This window comes from Pan paniscus, chromosome 5, assembly GCF_029289425.2.
Source record: "Pan paniscus chromosome 5, NHGRI_mPanPan1-v2.0_pri, whole genome shotgun sequence".
Taxonomy (NCBI): domain Eukaryota; kingdom Metazoa; phylum Chordata; class Mammalia; order Primates; family Hominidae; genus Pan; species Pan paniscus.
In genome coordinates, this window is record NC_073254.2 from 179,905,800 (window position 1) to 179,927,583 (window position 21,784).

Genomic DNA, 21,784 nt, shown 5'->3' on the forward strand with positions numbered 1-21,784 from the left:
AAAAAAAAAGCCTGTCACTTCAAGGAAGATAACTTGCAGTATTTCCTAGTGATAAAATTACAGCTTTCAATCAACTGGAATTTTGAAGAATTTACATGTGCCACCGTAAGCTTGACAGCTTCCCAGTACCACAACCTTTCTGATGAGATCAGTGATCATATTTTCCAATGTCTTCTGTTGGTATTGTGTAATAAAATGTGCAAACATTTGGGAGACCTACATAACCCTGCCAACCAGCATTTTCCAGATTACTAGCACATAATGTTACTATTGTGCGCTATCTTATCTCATAGATAAGAGATCTATTCTAGGTGTGAGATAGGCCAGTGGATTGTAATGTAGCAGTACAATAAAACTCATTAATGATGGTTTCAGATTCCACAGTGCAATTAATCTTTAAGAAACTACCACTTGTTGAGTTTGGTACAGTTTTAAAGAATATCCAAAGTCATTTGATAAGGCTAGTAATTCTGTTCCCTTTTCCACCTACATATCTGCTTGAGGCTGGATTTTTTTTTTTTCTTTTTTTTTTGAGAAGGAGTCTTACTCTGTTGCCCAAGCTGGAGTGCAGTGGCACCATCTTGGCTCACTACAACCTCCGCCTCCCGGGTTCAAGGGATTCTCCTGCCTCAGCCTCCTGAGTAGCTGGGATTACAGGCATCTGCCACCATGCCTGGCTAATTTCTGTATTTTTAGTAGAGTCAGGGTTTCACCGTGTTGGCCAGGTTGGTCTCGAACTCCTGACCTCAGGTGATCCGCCCTCCTCAGCCTCCAAAAGTGCTGGGATTACAGGCATGAGCCACCGCGCCCAGCCGTGAGGCTGGATTTTCTTATGTTTCAGTGATCACAACATATCAACAGATTGGATGCAAATGCCGATACAACATTCCAGCCAAATGTTAGAGATTTGCAAAAATGTAGAACAGTGTCACTCTTCTCGCTAAGTTTTTGTTTTAGAAAATAGTTATTTTTTATAAGTGTTATTTTTGTTCATGTATAATGGGTTTTTGTTACTTAAAAAACTTCTTTAAATGTAAGAGTTTTAATTTCTAACATGTTTAATATCAATAGCTGTAACTCACATAAACACAAGCTCTATGGCATCCCCAACTTAAAAGTGGCCCTGAGATTAAAAAAAAAAAAAAAAAACTCTTAGAATGCTGCCCCAGATCCCATCATGACAGGCCAGGCCCTGCCACATGGCTCATGGGCTTGGGCACCCTTCAAGCTGCCTTTCCACTTGACCTTTCCATCTCAGCTTCTGCTCCTCCGGGGCTTCTCTTGTGGGGAACATGCCACACGGTTCCAGGTGCTGTGTGCCCCTGTGTTTCCCTGCTGCAGGCTTCCAGGCCTTTGAGGTCCAACTGGTGCTGAGGCAGGCCCTCCCCAACATCTGGACGGTGCTGAAAGATGAGGGGGTGAGTTCTCACTGAGAACGGGGCATCAGTGGCTCCATTGTTTCTCTCTCATAATTGGCCAAATCTGGCCTCTGAAAAGCTTTTATCTTGCATGCTGCTAGTTTTTCCCCCTTTCCTTTTGTTTAGAGATGCAGAGCCATTTCTTTAGGCCTCATTCCTAGTAACCCAGGATTCAGGGAATTTGTCCCTGCTTTTCAGGTGGTAGTGAAGAAAGTGAGTAAACAACATCGTTGGTATCTTCAGAACACCTCTTGTGACCGAGAGAGCTGTTGGAAGGAAAATATTCTTCTCTCAGCAAGGGGTTTTTCTGTCTTTTTCCAAATGCTGGTGAAAGCCCAGAAGGTAGGAAAACATGTCTCTTTTCTTGGCCTAAAGGCAGTCTTTAGTATTTCTGGTCATAGATACTAAAGGCTCCTTCAACAACAAGATAAAATTCTTTGAGATAAGTGATTCCTTCTCATGAATTTTTTCATGTTTTACTTTCAGATAGCATCTCACCTGTCACCCAGGCAGGAAGGAGTGCAGTGGCATGAACACGGTTCACTGCAGCCTTGACCTCCCAGGCTTAAGTGAAACTCATACCTCAGCTTCCTGAGTAGCTGGGACTACAGGCACATGCCACCATACCTGGCTAATTTTTTTTTTTTTTTGGTAGAGACGGGATCTCGCAGTGTTGCCCAGGGTGGTCTCGAACTCCTGGGATCAAGTAATCTGCCTGCCTTGGCCTCCTAAAATGGTGGGATTATAGGCATGAGCCACTGCACCTGGCCTTCCCTCTCATTTATAACTAGCTTCCTGGATCTAACCTTGCCTTCACCAAATCATGATAGGTTAATTTGGGGCAAGAGTATCCATAAGAAACAGTACGACTTCTCTGCTCCTTTCCGTAACACAGGAATTTCAGTACTAACTGACCTAAGACTCTCTGGGGAAACTGCAAGTGCCTGCTTCACAGTATAGGTTTCCAGTGCAGACCCTGCCTTACGTGCCTCCTACTTGTGAATTGTTTTCTTTTTTCTTTTTGCTGGCGTTTAAGCGGTTGAACTACCTTTCACGGAGGCAAAGGAAGGTTAGAATGGAACTGTCAAGTGATGAGAATTGCAGTGGGTTCTAACGCTATATCTTTTGCAAGAAACTGTTAGTCTGTAGTGTCTGGATTACATTTTTTTATTTTCTCTCACCTGTTGATTTACTCCAAGTAGCCCTTAGTGGGACATAATATGATGATGGACCTGCTGCACCTCCATGAGAAGTTCTTCAGACCCCTCCCAGGTAGGGGCAAACCTGTCATTTCTCTTCCTTCACGCTAGTTTGCCATCTGGCAGAGGGATTGGTACACAATCATACCCCTGAGGCAGCTCCTAAAATGCCCATTCCTCCCCAGTGTCTGCAGGTTTCTGGAGAGTTCGGGCAGAGGCCTGTACTCTGATCTGTTACTGTCTCCCCAGAGTGGAAAACCAGGAGACTTTGTCAAGGGGGAAAAAATTTAAATTTGAATTGATACCCCTCTCCCCATTACTGAAGCTGTTCAGAGTTATTGTATGAAACTTGGCAAAATCAGAAATGCATGAAGTCAGAAGTCACCTTTAATCAGCTAGTATCCTGAATTTTTATATATTTGATTACACTATTTGATTTTTGTTTGGCTTTTTTTCCACTTACCCAAAGCATTATTTTATGTTGTTAAAAACCTAATAAATGCTGCTTCAGTGTCATGTGACACTGTCTTCTGGCTGTCCCCTACTGTTTCATGGTTGATTCCATTATTGGACATTCAGTGGTGCAGCCTAGTGGGTAAAGTGGGGCCTCGAGCCTTGGTGATCTCATCCATCCTACACTCACTACGTGCGTAGTCTCCAGCGAGTTGACATTACCTTAATTGTAAGATTGGGATAATAGTGCCAATATCAGAGTTGTGAGATTAAATGAATTAACAAACGTACAAAGAACACTAGTCTAGATTACAAGGGGTAAGAAAGTTTTAGGAGCCATTTCCCCAAGAAACAATGAAACACCTGAGTTTGGGCATATTGAGAGAGTTGGAGAATTAGCAGTGAAATTAATAATACGCATTCACCAAAAAACTAAGTACAACAAAATAAGCGCTGGGAGAACAAAAGCTGTGCAAGAAAGGAGAAGTCATTGTAGCCACCACAGAGCCTTTTGTGAATGACGCGCGTGGGGCGATACGGGCATGTGTGTGGAGGTGGAATGAGAGGGGTCATCACCCTCTCAGCCGGTGGGAGGTCGGGAGTGAGGTGTCTAACACCACACCATGCATGTGCGAGAGAGATGGGAATAAATACCAAAAGGAAAAGAACTGCGAGTGGTTGCCTTTGGGGAGTAGGAAATGGGAGAGTAGCGGGAAGAGATCACAGGGTTTTGTTTTTAGTGTGTGTGTTTTGCAATAAACCTCTTTAGGTGCAGGTATAACTGATAACTTTACCAACTGAGTTCTTGCATAAATTTTCTTTTATCAGGACACTTTACTAGTTATAATTTTTGATTTTTTTTCTTGGATTTTTCTCTGAGCAATTATTTACAAATGATATCATGTCTGCTTTTCTGATAATACTTCTATTTTTAAGTCTTATCCCATCGGCTAGAGCTTCGAAAACTACATTAACTAAGGTTGGCAATAGAATGCATCCTGAATTTAATAGAAAACCGTTCGGCCTTTACTATTAAAAGTGGTGATGGCAGCTTGATCTGAGTTTAGAAATCCTTAGTGGCTAGGATTAATGGTGTTTTCAATTCCTGTTTTGTTTCAGTTTGCTTTATTAATCAGTGCCAGTGGCAAGCTAGGTTCAAGAATGTTCCTTCCCATTTTTGCCAACAAACAAATTCACTCTTGACTACCTGGGTTTTTCCCCTCAGAAAGCTACAATCAGTTTAAGCAGAATATCCACAGCCTGTTTCCTGTTCTCATTGATACCAAGAGCGTAACAAAGGATATCTGGAAGGTAATGAATAGAACTGCTTTGGGTTAAGAACTGCTTTTTCCATACCAGTAACACTTAGCTTTCTCTTGTGGGGTTTTTTTTCTTGTGTTTTTTTTGTTTTTTTTGTTTTGTTTTGTTTGAGAGGGAGTCTTGCTCTCAAAGCCAGGCTGGAGTGCAATGGTGCGATCTCAGCTCACTGCAACCTTTGACTCCCTTGTTCAAGCGATTCTCCTGCCTCAGCCTCCTGAGTAGCTGGGATTACAGGTGCGCACCACCATGCCCTGCTAATTTTTTTGTATTTTTAGTAAAGACGGGGTTTCACCATGTTAGCCAGGATCGTCTTGATCTCCTGACCTCATGATCCACCCGCCTGGGCCTCCCAAAGTGCTGGGATTACAGGGGTGAGCCACTGCGCCCGGCCTGCCACTTGTGTTTTTTAAAGTTGTTCCTTGATTGCTTTTCTCTCTTCAAACCAGTATCAGTTTCCTTTTGTATTTTGTCACCTGTGCATCATTGTATTAGCTTATATATGACTTATTCCCTTTCTCTCACTCCAGTTTCCACATTTTGACTTATTTGTATAGAGTTTTTGTGCTTATTTAGATCAGACAACAGAACAACTTATTTTAGAACTTGATGCATGCCTTAGGAATATTTGCAACATGTGTACAGAGCACTGGGGGGAGGGGGTTCCCTCCTGAAGAATCTTGAGAAAACCTCTTCTTCATTGAGCCCTCCAGTCGTGGGTTCTCAGTCCTGACAACATGTTGGAATCACATGGAAAGTTGAAAATGCTGATAGCCAGGCTGCACTGGCAGCTTTTTGTCCGACCTAGAGTGGGGCCAGGTGGTATTTCTAAAGCTCCCCGGGTGATTCTGTTGTGGAGTCGAGGCTGTGTACTATGCGTAGAGAAAAGCGACCCGACTGGTTTAAATGCTGCTTAGAAACGAAGCTGAGAATAGCCAGGCACAGTGGCTCACACCTGTAATCCCAGCATTTTGGGAGGCTGAGGTAGGTGAATGGCTTGAGCCCAGGAGTTTGAGACTAGTCTGAGCAACATGGGTGAAACTCCATCTCTACAAAAAATACAAAAATTACCTGGGCATGTTGGTGCACACCTCCAGTCCTGGCTACTTGGGAGGCGTAAGTGGGAGGATCACTTAAAGCCCGAGAAGTGGAGATTGCAGTGAGCTGAGATTGCACCCCTGTATTCCAGCCTGGGCAACAGAGGAAGACCCTGTCTCAAGGGGAAAAAAAACAACAACTGAAGAACAGAGAAGGGGGCATCAGATCAATCTTGTGAAGCCTTAGAGTGATCCCTTACAAGTGAATTATCCAGCAAGGATGCCGCCCAGATGGGAGTGGGGTGTGTGGTCTGTCTTTGCCCAGAGGCTGTTATTATTTGTAGTTGGCATATTTCCAGCTACTATGAACTTTTAGGGTTTAGTAACCAGGCATTGCCCCAAAGCCCTCTAGGCCTTAGAATGCCTGTATGCTCCATGTATGTCCCTGGCCTTTGTCCTCGTGCCTTGCTTTCCTGTGTTTATGGGTAATCTGTTGAACACATTTTCTAAGGGAGATAGTGTGTGTAGAGTTTTTTTCTAGCCTGGGTTTTTGAGAGTCCTTCTAGGAAACCCAGGAATACTGCGTACCCTGACATCCTAACTAAGGAATAAGGATGGTTGCACCATTTGAAGAGAAAGAGGAGGTTGTAGGAGTGAGCATTTTCCAGGCCGTTTTAATGACCATTTGGTACTGCCTGAAACAGAGAATAAACAAAAGCTTAAATGTTTTCCTCTGGTTTGTTTTCCATCATTGCAGGAGATGAATTTCCCGAGGGTGTCGAATCTTTCGGAAGTCTATGAAGTCCTAAACAGGTGAGGACGGCGATTCCTGGCGCTACTGCTGGAGCGGCCTTGGTGGCCTCCCTGTGCCCCGCAGGCCTTCGGGCTCTCTAGGCGCGCCCACCATTCACAGTGATGCCTGCTTGGGGCTTGGTCTCCTCCAGCTCCTCCTGCTTCATGGCCCCCCTCCTCCCATGACCCTCTTGCCTCCGTTTCCAAAGAGAGAGAAGCCAGAGACAGGAAATCTCTCAACCCCTGCCCCTCAAACAGTTGCGTGATTACTGTCCCCTTTTTCATTGTCTCGCCCCCGTCACCAGCAAATGGAGCACCTTCCCTGTGCAAGGCCAGGCAGGAGGAGCTGCCACCTACTCGTCACCTTCACCCCTGCTCAGCAACTCCCCATCCCTACCTGCCGCTTCCCGGGGTGTCTCCACCTCTTTCTGTCTCCCTCTCATTTCCTTCCACATCAACAAGTGTTCTCCCAACTTAACGACAAAGCCTCCTGAACTCTCCACGCTCCTCTTCCCTCAGCCCACGGCAGGCAGGGCCTTGTCTCCTTCACTCTGCTCTCCGCAGGGGCACCCAGAGCCGCCGGTCTGTCCCCAGTCAGCAGGACAAGGCCCGAGAGGCATTTGGAACAGGGATGGCACCCTGTTCTGGATGTGTGTGTGCGATTTTTTTAAACCCATTCCTTGTGATTCGTGTTCTCTACCTGTCTCCTAAGTTTTCTCTCAAGGGCCCCTCCTCAACCATGTTCCTGCTCATTCCCAGACTCCCATGTGGCCTCGTCCAACCCCTGGGCTTCAACTCCCAGCTCCTGTGTACGGCTGTGGTCCAGACCTCAGCATCTAGGACACTGCGTTTACCAGCTGTCTTCTTGATGTTCCCACCCTACATGACCTATGGGCACCTTCAACTTGACCCTCCTCTCTGTCCCTCAAGCACACTCTAGTGCCTGCAAATTCAGAAGTCTTGATGGTACTAGGCATGATACTGAGGACTGTGTGTGCATGAGAGGGCAAAGCGGGGAGAGAGCTTTGTTGTAAATGCACAGGCTCTGATTCCAGGCTTCCTGGGTTTAAATCCCAGCTTTGCCACTCACTGGTTCTGTGAGTGACCTTGAGAGAATTACTTAATCTCTCTGTGCCTCAGTTAAACTATCTGTGAGATGAGAAAATAGTGTGTAACTCCAAGGTTGTTGTGAGGATTAAATGAGTTTGTAGATGTGGAAGGACTTAGAACAGCCCCTTGCATGTAGTCCAGGTCTGTTGAACCTTAGCTGCTGTTGACAACTATCCCAATCCTAAAGGACAGCTCATGGCACACCCACGACGACGATGCCTGTTTTACAGATGGGGACATTAGGGGTCAGGAGGCTAAGCACATGAGGTTCCAGAACATCTTATTGAAAACCAGTGAAGCAAAGGTTTCCTTGTCACACGCCATCTCCATTCACCCAGGTCCTGGAGCCAAGACCTAGAAGGGGTCACAGAGCTGAGTTGCTCACATCTATTGAGTCGAGTTTTATGGACTTGACCCTGTAAGTCTCTCAAACCTCTCCTTTCTCTGCATTCTCAGGATTATTGTCTTTTCATTCCAACCAAGGAACTGTGGTAGTAGCCCCTGAGTGGTGTCCCAGCCTTGTGGCCTGCCCTCTTCATACCCCACACCGCCCCTTGAGTGATGATCTAGAATGTGAATTTGAATGGGCTCTTTTTTCTGATCAGTCTTTCTGTGGTTTCTGAAGCCCCTGCCTGTTGTAGGGGCTCCTCCCCACCCTCTTGGCCCTCCCTTCACACAAAGGCTTCAGCCCCACTTCTCAGCTCACCTCTCCTGGGGTCAGACCTCCTCCTTTTCCACACTGTCTTTGCCTGCTCGAAATGCCTGCCGTCTCCCCATTCCTTGAACTCCATTGGATCATGTGGTTTGGGACTCTCCATGAGTGCTGTCTGCCTCCAGAAGCCTGCAGGGTCCTGGCGTGACTGTCATGCCTCAGGCCTTGCGTTTACAAGAGACAGGCATAATTGTCTCTGTAGTTGTCACTAGACAGGCCACTAGACAGCTCCGGAGGACAGAGACAGTATCTTGTCTATCTTGGTGCCTGGGCTCAAGTGAAGCATTTGATAAATGCCTGGAGTAACTCCACTGGGGCCTCCTGCACCATTGTTCTTTCCCCTTTCCTGTTGCCCAGTTACTAAGATCTTACCTGTCCATGCTTAGATTTGCACCTTAAAGATATGTCCTCAGTACATTTAAAAAATTTATATTAACTTAAGGGACTGAGGGGGAATACAAGAAGGGATTACTTTCAGCAAATTGTTTTTTATTCTATTTTTCTTTTCCAATAGTGACTTGAATCCCACCAAGAATTCTGGACCAGAGATTGTTCACGCGAGCAGGTGTGAGAAATATGGTACGTTCCCATGAGCCCATAATCCTTGCACAGTCGGCAGAGTGCTGAGGTGCTCAGCTGAGCTTGTCCTTAACCCTGGTTCCCCCACACCCCTCCCCACCCCCCCGCCACACCCCTCCCCACCCCCCCGCCACACCCCTCCCCTCCCCCCACCTCTCCCTGCCCCCCCACACCCCTCCCCGCCCCCCACACCCCTCCCCACCCCCCCACACCCCTCCCCTCCCCCACCACCTCTCCCCTCCCCCACCACCTCTCCCCCTGCCCCGCCCCAGACAGCAGGGGAGGGGGAGGTTTGTGTGGGGTTTTCCTTCACTCTGCTTACTCCATGTAACTCCTGCCCCAAATGAGCGAGCCCAGAATGCATCCAAGAGCCCTGGGAGTTGTCTGTTTCCTCCTTAATGTGGTCCTTAGTCTATAAGGCAGCTCTGATCTTGGGGCTTTCTCCACCGTGGGGAGGACCAAGGTGAAGTTGGTGTGTGGGCCTGGAGAAGGGTATGCAGGACCATGGGAGGTTGTACGAGCCGCAGCCACTGTGGATGGTGAGCTAGGATGGGGCGTGTTTCTAATGACTGCTCAATTCTCTCTCCTCCTGGTGGAAAATGCCTCAGTTGAGACAAAGTGCCCCCACGAAGCCGCGTATGATGCCTTCCTCTGTGGGTCAGGTAAGGATTGCGGTTCCTTTAAAAGGAAACTCACTTTTTTTTTTTTTTTTTTCTGAGACAGGGTCTCACTCTTGCCCAGGCTAGAGTACAGTGGTGAGGATCTCGGCTCACTGCAGCCTCTACCTCCTGGGCTCAGGTGATCCTCCCATCTCAGCTTCCCGAGTAGCTGGGACTACAGGTGCATGCCACCATGCCTGGCTGGGAATACAGGTGCATGCCACCACGCCTGGCTAATTTTTGTATTTTTTGTAGAGATGGGGTTTCACCATGCTGCCCAGGCTGGTCTCAAACTCCTGGGTTCAAGCAATCCACCCGCCTCGGCCTCCCAAGGTGCTGGGATTACAGGCATGAGCCACCACACCCAGCTGGAGACTCACTTTTTGTTGGCAGTATGCCCCTGCCGTCCCTAGATTCTGCATTTATTTCAGATTGGCTTGCACATAATGAGATAAAGCATAAGCATGCACATTTTGATAAGCTCTATTGCATTTCTGTCTTTTTTCCTTCCTAGTTCTTTTGAAAGTGGCACACTTGCTTCTACAAAAGATATACCAGTAAGTGTTCTTTCTTTTCATCCTACTATTCAATCGGTGGTCAGGATTTATTGGGCCCTTGCTGGAAGCCAACACCTCTCCAGTCCCAGGGTTCTACCAAAGAACGGAGAATGTGAGTTGTCACTGGTATAGAAATCTTGTCCCTGACTGGGCAGCAGCCCACAAATGGCCCTGTGCCACAGGAGTAGCCCTTCCTACCACCCCTGTGCCTGCCTGTATGGGTCCTGGCCCCCTCATCCCCGCAGATGTCAGGAGGCCAAGGCAGTGGGGTTAGGCTTAGGTTCTGACACCTGTCTCAGTCCTTCCCAGCCTGGTGTGTGCTTGATTGTCTCTCACTTGCTTTCTTATAGCCATGTAAGCAACAGTGAGGTATGAGGAGAAAGTGTTCAGGTCAATGAATGACATATCCTTTGTTGGGGGCACATAGGCTAGGGAGAGACTAGTGGAACCCCACATTGGAATCTTCAGTGCATTTCCCCATGGCAACACCATCTTTGATGCCTGCAGCCCTGGGCACGTAGGCACCAGAAACACATTAGCAGCGTGCACGCTACAGCACCGTCCTTGGCATGCACGTTAGTTAAGTAGGACTTAGCCAGCCAGGTGAAGGAGCCCATCAAAATTCTAATGTGTGCTTTGGGATTGATGTAGAAATATCTTTTTGGACTATAATCTATTAACTTGGGTACTGCCTATATTTGTCCATTTTAGCAGTGGATGTTATAAATACAAAAGTTCTGTGACACATGGATGGGAAGCTTATTTCTTAAATGTGCCAGCCTAACCCCCTCTCTTGTGGTTTGACTGTTAAAGGGCCCCCTGGTAAGTACGTGTGTGCTGGACAGTGAAGGAGCTAGCAGTAGTGGGGCACCTCAGTGCCTGGTGTCACACATCTTTTATTTCTTTTAATCCTCATGGCCTAAAAGCCCTCCCTGCCTGTCTGTGTGGCCCGTGGTTTTGCTGGGGCCCTACGCTCAGGTATGTGTGCTCCCTGGACAGAGGGGGCACTGGCAGTGGGAGGAGGCTGTGGGATGAGGGATGCCCTTTTGGAATCAAAGGTGATGTCTTACCAAGGGGGGACAGCATGGGGCTTTCTCTGAATAGTGGCCTCGCGCTGATTCTCTGAGCCTATTGCTGTTTGTCAGCAGTGGGACCCTCGCCAAACCATCACCAGCAGATGGTGACTGTCTGGAAGCTCTTCTTCTATGTGGCCATGGAGAATGCTTTTAGACTTGCCAGCTGGGGAAGCACCCAACCAGAGCCCCAAGACTTGTGAGGGCAGGAGGGAGGGAGAGCCGTCCGAGGGAGTGTCCTTCTCCTGTTCTGTCACCGGATTCTTGGCTGTGGCCGAGGAAGTGGATGAACTTCCGTGCGCCCGACAGCTTTGGGGTTTTCTGTCCTTGCAGCATCGACCCCGTGCCCAAGTCATCCTTTCCTCAGTACCTTGACGTGCTGGCTCCTTACGTGAACCAAGTGAACCTCATCCGAGCGGGGGTCCCGAAGATCGTGAGTAGATCTCATTTGGCCCCCTCACCCCATTCAGAGTTCAGAGGCTTTGCTGGGAAGCGGCCAGTGCTCTCTGGGACTCGTGAGAGGGATTTCAGTGGTCGCTGAGATGAGAGCTGGGTTTTTCTTTCCTCTCATGTTTCTCCACCAAAGCCAACATGGACTCATCCTTCCTTCTCTTCCCCTCCCTGCCCCAAGCAGAGCCTTTCCTAGTTTCTTTTGAGATCTTCGGACTGGATAAGAAGTCAGGAAGAACTGTGGAAAATCTCTTGTGTTCTGCATGTTTTCTAGAATTTTTCTGGTCCAGATTATCCCAGTATCCGACCTCCCATCCTCATCCTCAGCGTCAAAAGGTGGCCTGTGGTCAGCGAGCAGCAAGTCTACCATACGTTTCAGAATCTCTGCAAGTTTGATGTCAGGCGACTCACAAGAAGCCAGTTCTTACTCCTGACCAATAAGTTTAAGGAGTAGGTGCCTCTAAGTCCGCGTCCCCCACCCCTCCTGCGTTCATCCCTGTATCTCTCTGACTCCACCCGCCTGATCACAGCAGGCAGCGCCATCCTGCTGCCTGGCTGACCACAGCAAACTTGTTTTGGCAGTGCGCGGAACATCCTGAAGGAGTACCGGGACCACCCGACCCTGTGCATCTCCCTGTACCGCTACTGGAGGCACTCCCCAAACGTCAACTGCCTGCTCCAGTAAGTGACAGGCTGAGGCCACCTGCCTGTCCTGGGGTCCTGGAGTGCCAGGGGTCCCAGCATCCCAGCGTGGTCTGACTCGAGCACAGCTCACTTGCTGGTGTGTGTTGCCAAGGGGCTTGTGTTGACGAGTGTGGTGCCCTGAATGTCCTTCAGTGATGCCGCGTGTCTGTCGAGCACCTGCTGTGCTGGGCACCATCGTAGTTCTAGGGCCTCGTCAGTGAAGCAGAAAATCCCTGCTCTCATGGAGCTCACGTGCTGGGGGAGACAAACAGGATAAACAAATGGACCCTATAATGTGTTGGGTGACAAGTGTTTATTAAAAATGAGAGAAGGGTCAGGAGTGGGTGGCAGGCTGCAGTTCAAAGGAGCTGATGGGGGTCCTCATTAGAGACTTGGAGTGAGCCAGGCGGAGGGGGCAGCAGGACGGAGCCTTCCAGTCAGGAGGCGCCCGGAGAGTCACGGGGAGAGGCCATTGTGAGCAAAACAGCAAGGAGGGGGATGCAGGAGAAGGAACCAGTGCCCCCCAGCTGGGGGCCACCCAGGGAGGACGTGGGCTTCTCTCAGGAGAGAGGGAATCGCGGAAGTTACAGCAAGAAGGTCTATAACCCGACTCAGGTTGTCTTCCGTGTTGGGGTAGACTGTGGAGGCGAGACGCTGTGAGAGCAGTCAGGAAGGAGATGCTTCAGCTGGGTCACAGCTCGGTGCAGCCAGGGGCAGCGGGGTGGAGTCAGCGACAGACCAGAGAAGGATCAAGTGCGAATCCAGGGTTTGAGTCCTGAACAGCTGGAAAGGCAGAGTTGCTGTCAGTTGAGCTGGGTGAGGTTCTGGCTTGCGGGTTAGGGGCACATCCGTTAGAAAACAGCATTGCTGAGGAAGCACAGTGAGCTCCGAGGCAAACCCTTTTTCTTTCAACCTGCGGTTTGCATCCCAGAGCCAGCCTGACCTCGAGAGGCAGAAGTTCAGTGTTGTCATCGGGAGAGTGACAGAGAGAAAGAACATCTGAGTGCACGGGGCTGGGAAGGAGGAGGGGCAAGCCTGTGTCGGTGCCTCTCGGCCTGCTGGGTGCCCCGGCCACTGACACATGTCATTGTCTTGCAGAGTCTGTGGCATAGTGACTGCCTGGGCCCTTCTCGCGTTCATCCTTGGAAGATCTGGTCCCTGAGCGCAGCGAGGCCTCCTGCGGCCACCCTCGGGTCCCCATGCTCTCTGGGAGGTGTGCTGGGTGTGTTCGTGTAAATCAGATTCTGTTTGCAGATGGATCTGTTTGGTATTTTCTAGAAATTCTGTTATGTCCTGAACGTGAAATTCTGTCAACACTCTCAATGATAAATCAGTCCTTAGATATCGTACCTGTATGTGTAGTCAGAACTTTTCTTGCTATAAATGCAGGCGGAGCAGTCAGCACCTCGAGATTTAAGCTAATGTCTCAGGAGCAGGTCATTGTGCTAGGAGCTGGACACCAGATGAAGAAAAGGGGACGTTATTTCTGGGGGAAAAACTAATGGCTTATTATTGGCTGTTGTTGACTTAGTTCTGAGAAATGGCCTTCCTAAGTTTAGTAAAGGAAGGATGTGAAGCTTGGAAGAGGGGAAGTCGTGTGCACTGGGGACATTTTTGACAAGTGTTATAAACCGTAAGACATCCACGTGCATTTAGAAACAATGACCCGCAGCCACGGTGTGCGCCTTCGATGTTGGCACAATGGGACACTGTGTCCTCCGCAGTGGTCTGCACTACACTCAGCTTTCTCGGTAACTTTTCTCTGTGGGGATCTCGACTCGGCTGGGCTCTTTGCTCAACCTGGAGCTTCACTTGCGGGCTCTGCAAAGCTGATTGAAATTTAGCCTGGGAGACATTTTTCCTCTAGAGAAACAAGCGTTAGTGGTGGTAGCTGTCCACAGGGGGGTTTGGGAACTGCTTTTCCAGAGGTCGCACCCCTTTCCTGAGGGGTGAGGGGCCCAGTGGCCCTACAGGATCCTTTGCGACTTATGATCTGACCGGCCACGCCACACTCGGAACAGCAGCTGTTTCCTCATCTGCTCAAACCGCATTGTCAGGGCAGTGTCAGGGTGTTGGGTATTTTTTTTGTTTGGTTGGTTGGTTTTTTTTCATTGAAAGTAACTTGTTTTGAGACAGGGTCTCTGTCGCCCAGGTTGCAGTGCAGTGGCACAATTGTGGCTCACTGCGGCTGCAGCTTCTACCTCCAGGGCTCAAGCAATCCTCCCACCTCAGCCTCTCGAGTAGCTGGCACCACGGATACATGCCACCACACATGACTAATCTAAAACAATTGTTTTTGTAGTGATGGGGTCTCCCTATGTTGCCCAGGCTGATCTTGAACTCCTGGCTTCAGGCCATCCTTCTGCCTCAGCCTCCCAGAGTGCTGGGATTACAGGCGTGAGCCACCACGCCAGGCTGATTGAACGTAACTTCGCTGAGAATTCCACTTTTCTTTCATGGGCTTTGGGCTTGACTGTGTTTGGGTAAGCCCTGCTTTAAGTACTCTTGCGAGCCCCTCTCAGCTGCCTGTCTTGAGGGCTGTTTGGCATCCCAGAGGTGGAGCAGGGCCGGGCGCTGTAAGCTGTTCCACAGTGCTCTGGAGTTGGAGGCACACAGCACTTTCGTAAGGCCTTGTTCATTCACCTCTTCTCTGTTCAGCGTGTCTTCACTGGGCACCTGGTGCATGCCCTTCGGTGCACCATGCTATGGGCAGGGTCCTCATGTCCATGGTGACCTGGCTGACCCCACAGCCCTGCGTCGTGCCTGCTGTTGCCTAGGGCAGCCCTGAGCTGGAAGAGCTGGAAGCTGTGCCACAGCCAGGCTTTGCTGATCAAGTTTACTTTCTGAGCAGTGCTCAGGCGCTGCTGACCAGGGCACTGCTCAGAAATGCTGAGTGGTTCGGGGCCTCCTGCCGTTAGCAGCTCTTGCCCTGCCTAGATGGCGGTGAGGGAACGAGGCAGGCTCTGAGTCTCTCCCAAGGTGCTCTCCCCGCTCCCCTAGCTCTTCAAGGCTGTGTTTTACCTGCAGGTCTCCCTCCAATCAGTAAATGAATAAAACCGAAACAAGGCAAAAAGCCAGCCATTCTTCTCTCCTTCCCTAACTCTATCCCCTCTCCCTGTGGCCCAGCTGGTCTTTCCCTCTCCACCCAGGCTTTCGAGCACGTGCTTTCCATCGTTCCCGCCCCTGCTGTCCGGGGCCCAGCCAGTCATTAGGGCTCCCTGGCTTCCCTCTCACTCCTCCACGGCCCTGGGTGGTGCAGCTCCTCTGGATGCTCTCCCCAAGTCTCTGGTCACTCTCTTCTCGATTGCCCTCAACTCTTCCCCTGGCCCTTTAGATGTTGGTGTTCAAGGACCTGGCACCATCCGCCATGACAGTGCCGGGCCCCAGCATGACTCTGAAGTTTGTTCTCAGCTAACGTCTCTCTCCTGGGTCCTAGTTCACCTACTGAGCCTCTAGATTTTCCCACAGACACGCCAAGCTCCACACAGGCAGGATGGATCACTTTCCCTCCAACTCACCTGCCTCGATGGAGGTTGTGAGCACCTCCCCAGCTGTAGCTTCCAGCTCCTAAACTCCCCCCTCCTCCCTGCTCAGCCTCTGAGCAGCCACTCACTTGCAGCTCCTAGACTCTCCCCGATCCCTGCCCCTCCTCTGAGCAGCCACTCACTGGCAGCTTCTGTCTTCGTGCAGTCCTCCTGGCTGTCCAGACCCCTTTCACATTACCTAGACAGTTTCAGGGTCTCCTCAGTTCTGGGAGAGCCCTGCCTGCCTCCTCTTCTCCCTTTTCTGCTGTGGCCCTCATGGACATAAGTGGGCTCCAGAAGGCAAATCTGGTCATCTCTCCTGCCCAAGCTCCTTCTGTGGATTCTGCCCCAAGTCCACAAGCCCTTTCTCTCTGTATTTGGGGCCCTGCTGTATCTCTGGTCCCCCACGGGTGTCTGTCCTTGGGATCACTGTTTCTCTTCCTCTTCTCTGAGCCACTCACCACTTGACCCAGCTCAGTGGACATCTCCTCTAGGTTCTAGGTCACTGTTGCCTGCTGTACCTGTCAGGTGTCGGGGGCTCAACCTGTCTGAGTGCCTCTTGCCTGTCCCTGCTAGAGCACTTGGTGCTGTGTGGCAGTGTCCCCTGGCCTGGCCCTGCACAGGTGGGCAGTGGAGTTCTGGAACCTGCAGGGGCTCTCAGTATCCTCACAAGCCAGTGCTCCCCATGGCTGGAGGCTCTGCTGTGTTTTTCGACAGGGATTTGAGTTTGTTGCTGCTGCTCAGGTGAGGTGCTTTGAAAATGGCCTTGAGTAACTGATGTGCTTCTGCAGCAGAGGGAAAAGACAAATGGCAGCCTCCGAATCTGCCCAGCCCAGGGTGTTCTCACTGACCCACACGACCTGATCACTTAGAAGTGATGTGATTTCATGTCCTTGTTCTTACAATTTTGGTGCTTGTTTGTGGTTTAAATTATTTCTGTGAGATTTTTGGTATGAGAAAGAAAGTGACTAGAAATAGCCTTAAATGATCTTAAAATTAGCTAATCTTTCTCTTTACATCCTTCAGGTACTAAGTTCAGGCTGCCGTAACAAAAATACCATAGACAGGGTGGCTTAAAAAACAGAATCTTATTTCTCACAGTTCTGGAGGCTGGGAACTCTGAGAGCCGGCGCCAGCTGAACTGGCTCCTGGAGAGTGCTCTCTTCCTGGGCTTGTGGAGGGCTGCCTTCTTGATGCATCCTGGCGTGGCAGAGACAGCAAACATCTCTCTCACGTCTCTTCTTGTAAGGGCACTAATCCAATAAGAGGGCCCCACCCTCATCACCTCATCACCTCCCAAAAGGCCTCACCTAAGACCATCCCCTTAGGGGTTAGGATTTCAACCTGGGAATTCGGGGGAAACACAAACATTCAGTCCATAGCAAGTATCTTTCCTTTTCTCTGAAAGATACAGAGGTTCATATCATTTATTGTTACTACAGAAAGCTTTTCTCTTTCTCTGTGGTCTTTTTAGCTCATGAGACAGCAATACTAATTTTCTTGGCATGAAGTATGTGGTAGAGGTTGTAAATTTTGAGATACTTTCTAAGGGGAAAAAAAGGCTGTTACTTTCTAACCACTAAAATCCTTTGTGTAATTTTCTATAAGTTTGTCTGAAAATCCACTGTAAGACTAATTAAAACCTCATTTTGTTGTATGGTGGTGACTTGCCAAATTAAAAATTATCTGGGGCCAGGCATGGTGGCTCACGTTTGTAATCCCAGCACTCTGGTAGGCTGAGGTGGGCAGATCACATGAGGTCAGGAGTTCGAGACCAGCCTGGGCAACATGTTGAGCCCCTATCTCCACCAAAAAATACAAAAATTAGCTGGAAGCAAGGTGGAGTGGCTCACATCTGTAATCCCAGCACTTTGGGAGGCCGAGGCGGGTGGATCACCTGCAGCCAGGAGTTCGAGACCAGCCTGGCCAACATGGTAAAACCCTGTCTCTACAAAAATACAAAAAATTAGCCAGGCATGGTGGCGGGCACCTGTAATCCCAGCTACTCGAGGGGGCTGAGGCAGGAGAATCACGTGGTGAACCCAAGAGGCAGAGGTTGCAATGAGCCGAGATCGCGCCATTGCACTCCAGCCTGGGCAACAACAGAGAAACTCCATCTCTAAAATAAATAAATAAATATAAAAATAAAAATTAGCCAGGCGCGGGCATGCCTGTGCTCCCAGCTACTCAGGGGGCTGAGGCCGGAGAATCGCTTGAACCCGGGAGGCAAAGGTTGCAGTGAGCCGAGATCGTGCCACTGCATTCCAGCCTGGGCAAGAGAGTGAGACTCTATCTCAAAAAAAAAAAAAAAAAATTATTTGGGAAAATGTAACAATCAGGAAACTTCTGAAAAAGATAAGTGACCAAGATGACTTGTCCCACCTGCCGTATGGGAGTACATTGATCCAAGCTGTGCATTTTCTACCATTTTCACATCGTTGAGATTGGGTTATTTCTTACAGTCAATGGTGTGTGTTACTTTAATTGGTGTTTTCTTAATGTGCACAAAATTGGTGCCTTTGTAATTGCATGTTGATGAGACTATGGCATAAAGTTATAATTAATACATTGTGAGATTGGCATAGTAATAGAATCTAGGTAAGAAATAGACTGAGTGCATCTGGGAATTTTGCTGTGATAAAGGTACCATATTAAATCTGGGACAAAGAGCCGTTTAGGAAAAAAAGCCAATTCTTTAGTCCTTACACCAAAATAAATTAGACATGTCATATATTTAAGGTTAAGAAAGGCAAATCATATAAAAGGAAATGAAAACGATTTAATCTTGGGATGAAGAAGGGCTTTCTAAGCATGAAACAAAAGCTTCAAGTGGTAATTAAATAGTTGATTGATTTGGTGCAACCATGTCTCATGTTGTCTGAGACATCCTTCACTGGAGAGTGACCACTGTTTTGTGTTCCACTAAGGGATAAATGCTGCCGGGGAGGTTTTTGTCCCTCATCCTAAGATACACCCTGATCTCAAAGATGTTGAAATGGAGGGAAAGTACGTCTTGGAATGGGTGAAATACAGAAAAATACGCTTACTTACAACCAAAAATCTAAAAACCACCCAAAACTACATGAACATGGGAAGCAAGCATTGTCACGGTGGGTTAGTTGCAGGACCGTTTTGGCAAAACTGGGGTGGCCTTGCTGCTGCCACTGCAACTGCTACTCTAGTTTTTGGCGGTTTACCCTGAGGGGGTTACGAGGATGCTGCTGGTGGTGGTGGACGAGAAGCAGGAGCCGGCACTGGGGCCGGGTGGTCTGCAGACTCTCGTCCTCTCCTGCGCCTCCTCACGTCGGTTAGAGCCATCGGCCCTCCTCTGTCCCCTTGTACTTTCAAGTGATTATCATAATGTAGAGAGGTAGATTTGTGTCCCTAACTCCCCAGTGTGCCTTCCCTACAATGCAGCTTCTCTCCAGAGCGGGGTGCCTCCTGCTCATGTGGGCTGGCAGCACCACTGAGGGCCTGGGGCTGGCCCAGTCCCTGCCCACTGTCTAGTGAGGTGACAGTACACAAGCAATGGCTGTAAAGGTCAGCATGTCCTGGCTAGGGAGGGGCTGGGGCGTCCCCGCCAAGGGCACCTAATCCAGAACAATTCCTAAGGATGAGCGACAGGGAGGATGTTTTTGTCATGAGCACCGGAAAACCACTGTGTTAGTCTGTTCTCCCACTGCTATAAAGAAATACCCAAGACTGGGTAATTTATAGGAAAAGAGGTTTGATTGGCTCACAGTTCTGCAGGCTGTACAGGAAGTGTGGTGCTAGCATCTGCTTCTGGGGAGGCCTCAGGAAGCTTTTACTCATGACGGAAGGTGAAGCAGGAACAGGCTTCAGATAGTGGATGCAGGAGAAAGAGAGGAGGCGGAGGGGGAAGGTGCCACACACTTCTAAACAACCAGATCTCGGGTGAACTCAGAGCCAGAGCTCACTCATCACCCAAGGGATGGCCCAGGCTGTTCATGAGAACTCTGGCCCCGTGAGCCGGACACCTCCCACTAGACCCCACCTTCAGCATTGGGGATTATAATTCAACATGAAATTTGAGGGGGGACAAATATCCAAACTGTATCAACCACGTACAGTGTGGTCATGAGGACACTGGAAAAACCTGAGAAGGTGCACCCCAAAATGTTAGGGAATGACATTGCTGAGCAATTACTGCACACCCGATGCTGAATAAAGTCCTTTGCAGTTATTAATTCATGTGCTCCTCACAGTAACCTTCCAAGTAAGTACTCTCACTGCCCAGTGACCTTCCAAGTACTGTCACTGTGCCCGCATAGGACGGAGACGCCTGACACCCACAGGGCGGGTGCTTGGCCTTGGCACGCCCCGGCCAGCGGTGGGCAGCTTCTCTTGATGCCACACTGCCTGCAGGGTCATGAGTTATTTCAATTTTCTTATTTTTTTTTGTTTTATATTGGAGTTGTCTATCGTGAATATATATGGTGTAATTTCAAACTGGTTTAAAAAAACAAGGCAAGTCAGGCAGCATCCACAGGACTGCAGCTCGTGCCTCAGGCTCAGGCTCAGCCCCGGCGCCTCCTGGCGGAGTGGGGCCCTGGGGCTCTCCCGGGCTGCTCTTTGGCTGCGGCTTCTGTTCCAGCTGCAGCCGTGTGGCTCTTGTGTCCCACCTGTCATCTTGAGACTCGTCCAGCTCTTGAAACCACAGTTGGTGCTGAGCTGCTGCAGCACTCCAGGTATGGAGGGAGGAGTGGTTCTCAAAAGACTGTTTCTCTTCTCCATAGGAACAGAGCTATAGAGTATTTGTCCTTTCTTGCACTGCTATAAAGAAATACCTGCCAGGCACGGTGGCTCACACCTGTAATCCCAGCACTTTGGGAGGCCGAGGCATGCAGATTACTTGAGGTCAGGAGTTCGAGACCAGCCTGGCCAACATGGTGAAACCCTGTCTCTACTAAAAATGTAAAAATTAGCAGGCGTGGTGGCATGAGCCTATAATCCCAGCTACTTAGGAGGCTGAGGCAGGAGAATCACTTGAACCCAGGAGGCGGACATTGCAGTGAGCTGCGATCGTGCCACTACACTCCAGTCTGGGCGACAGAGTAAGATTCTCTCAAAAAAAAAAAAAAAGAAAAAAAAATACCTGAGACTGGGTAATTTATAAAGAAAAGAGGTTTGACTCACGGTTCCCTAGATTGTACTGGTAACATGGCTGGGGAGGCCTCAGGAAACAAAATCATGGCAGAAGGCGAAGGGGAAGCCCGCACATCTTACATGGCTGGAGCAGGAGGAAGACAGAAGGGGGAGGTGCCACACTCTTTTAAACAACCAGAGAACTCACTGGCACAAGAGCAGCAGGGGGCCGTTCACCCCCAGGATCCAATCATCTCCCACCAGGCCCCTCCCCCAACACTGGGGATCCCAATTCCACGTGACACTTGGGCGGGGCAAAGAGCCAAACCATATCAAGCATCGTCTGCTGCCTGTTTTTATGGCCAAAGAACTCGAGTGATCTGGATCTTTGGATTGCTGACCTTTAAATAACTCGGACTGTTGTTCTGTGATGGAATCTGGGGGATGGTGGTGGTTGGCAGGAAACACTAATAACCTGTAATCCATCATCTCTCCCCTCTTCTAACACCTGTGATTATTCCTGTGTAGGCAAGAAAAGGTGTACTATATAAGGTATTCTCAGTTACCCTTTAAAAAGACTAATAAAATATGTTAAAATGTTATCTCTCGAGGGGCTCCTGGTGATTTCGAATTTCTTTGTCATATATTTTTCTGTACTATAAAAATCTTGAGTGTGCATCCCTTCAAAACCAGAAATGTACTCTTTTTAAAAAATTAGTACACAGAACTTAGCATCTGAGTGACGACAGTTATATTTTAAAAGTGAAATTGGCCGTGCGTGGTAGCTCACGCCTGTAATCTCAGCACTTTGGGAGGCCGTGGCAGGTAGATCACCTGAGGTCAGGAGTTCAAGACCAGCTTGGCCAACATGGTGAAACCCCGTATCTACTAAAAAAAAATACAAAAATTAGCTGGGTGTGGTGGTGAGTGCCTGTCATCCCAGCTACTCAGGAGGCTGAAGCAGGAGAATCACTTGAATTCAGGAGGCGGAGGCTGTAGTGAGCTGAGATCACGCCACTGCTCTCCATCCTGGGCGACAAGAGTGAAACTCCATCTCAAAAAATAAAAAATGAAAGTGAACTTAAAGGCCGGGCACAGTGGCTCACACATGTAA

The 21,784-nt window shown here is 49.1% G+C and overlaps 1 protein-coding gene across 3 annotated transcripts in view; it reads left to right on the plus strand.

Moving 5' to 3' along the window:
- Positions 1-21,272, plus strand: part of PNLDC1 (PARN like ribonuclease domain containing exonuclease 1) — a 28,991-nt gene extending 7,719 nt beyond the window's left edge. For all 3 annotated transcript variants that reach the window (XM_003807396.6, XM_034963189.3, XM_003807397.6), the window contains exons 8-19: positions 1,342-1,418; positions 1,617-1,760; positions 2,621-2,690; positions 4,296-4,381; positions 6,182-6,237; positions 8,553-8,617; positions 9,226-9,279; positions 9,791-9,833; positions 11,240-11,339; positions 11,631-11,806; positions 11,939-12,037; positions 13,139-21,272. In XM_003807396.6, coding sequence (XP_003807444.1) covers positions 1,342-1,418; positions 1,617-1,760; positions 2,621-2,690; positions 4,296-4,381; positions 6,182-6,237; positions 8,553-8,617; positions 9,226-9,279; positions 9,791-9,833; positions 11,240-11,339; positions 11,631-11,806; positions 11,939-12,037; positions 13,139-13,202 — 1,034 coding nt within the window. In that variant the 3' untranslated portion in view covers positions 13,203-21,272. The remainder of the gene's footprint in view (positions 1-1,341; positions 1,419-1,616; positions 1,761-2,620; positions 2,691-4,295; positions 4,382-6,181; positions 6,238-8,552; positions 8,618-9,225; positions 9,280-9,790; positions 9,834-11,239; positions 11,340-11,630; positions 11,807-11,938; positions 12,038-13,138) is intronic.
- The last annotated feature ends 512 nt before the right edge of the window (positions 21,273-21,784 follow it).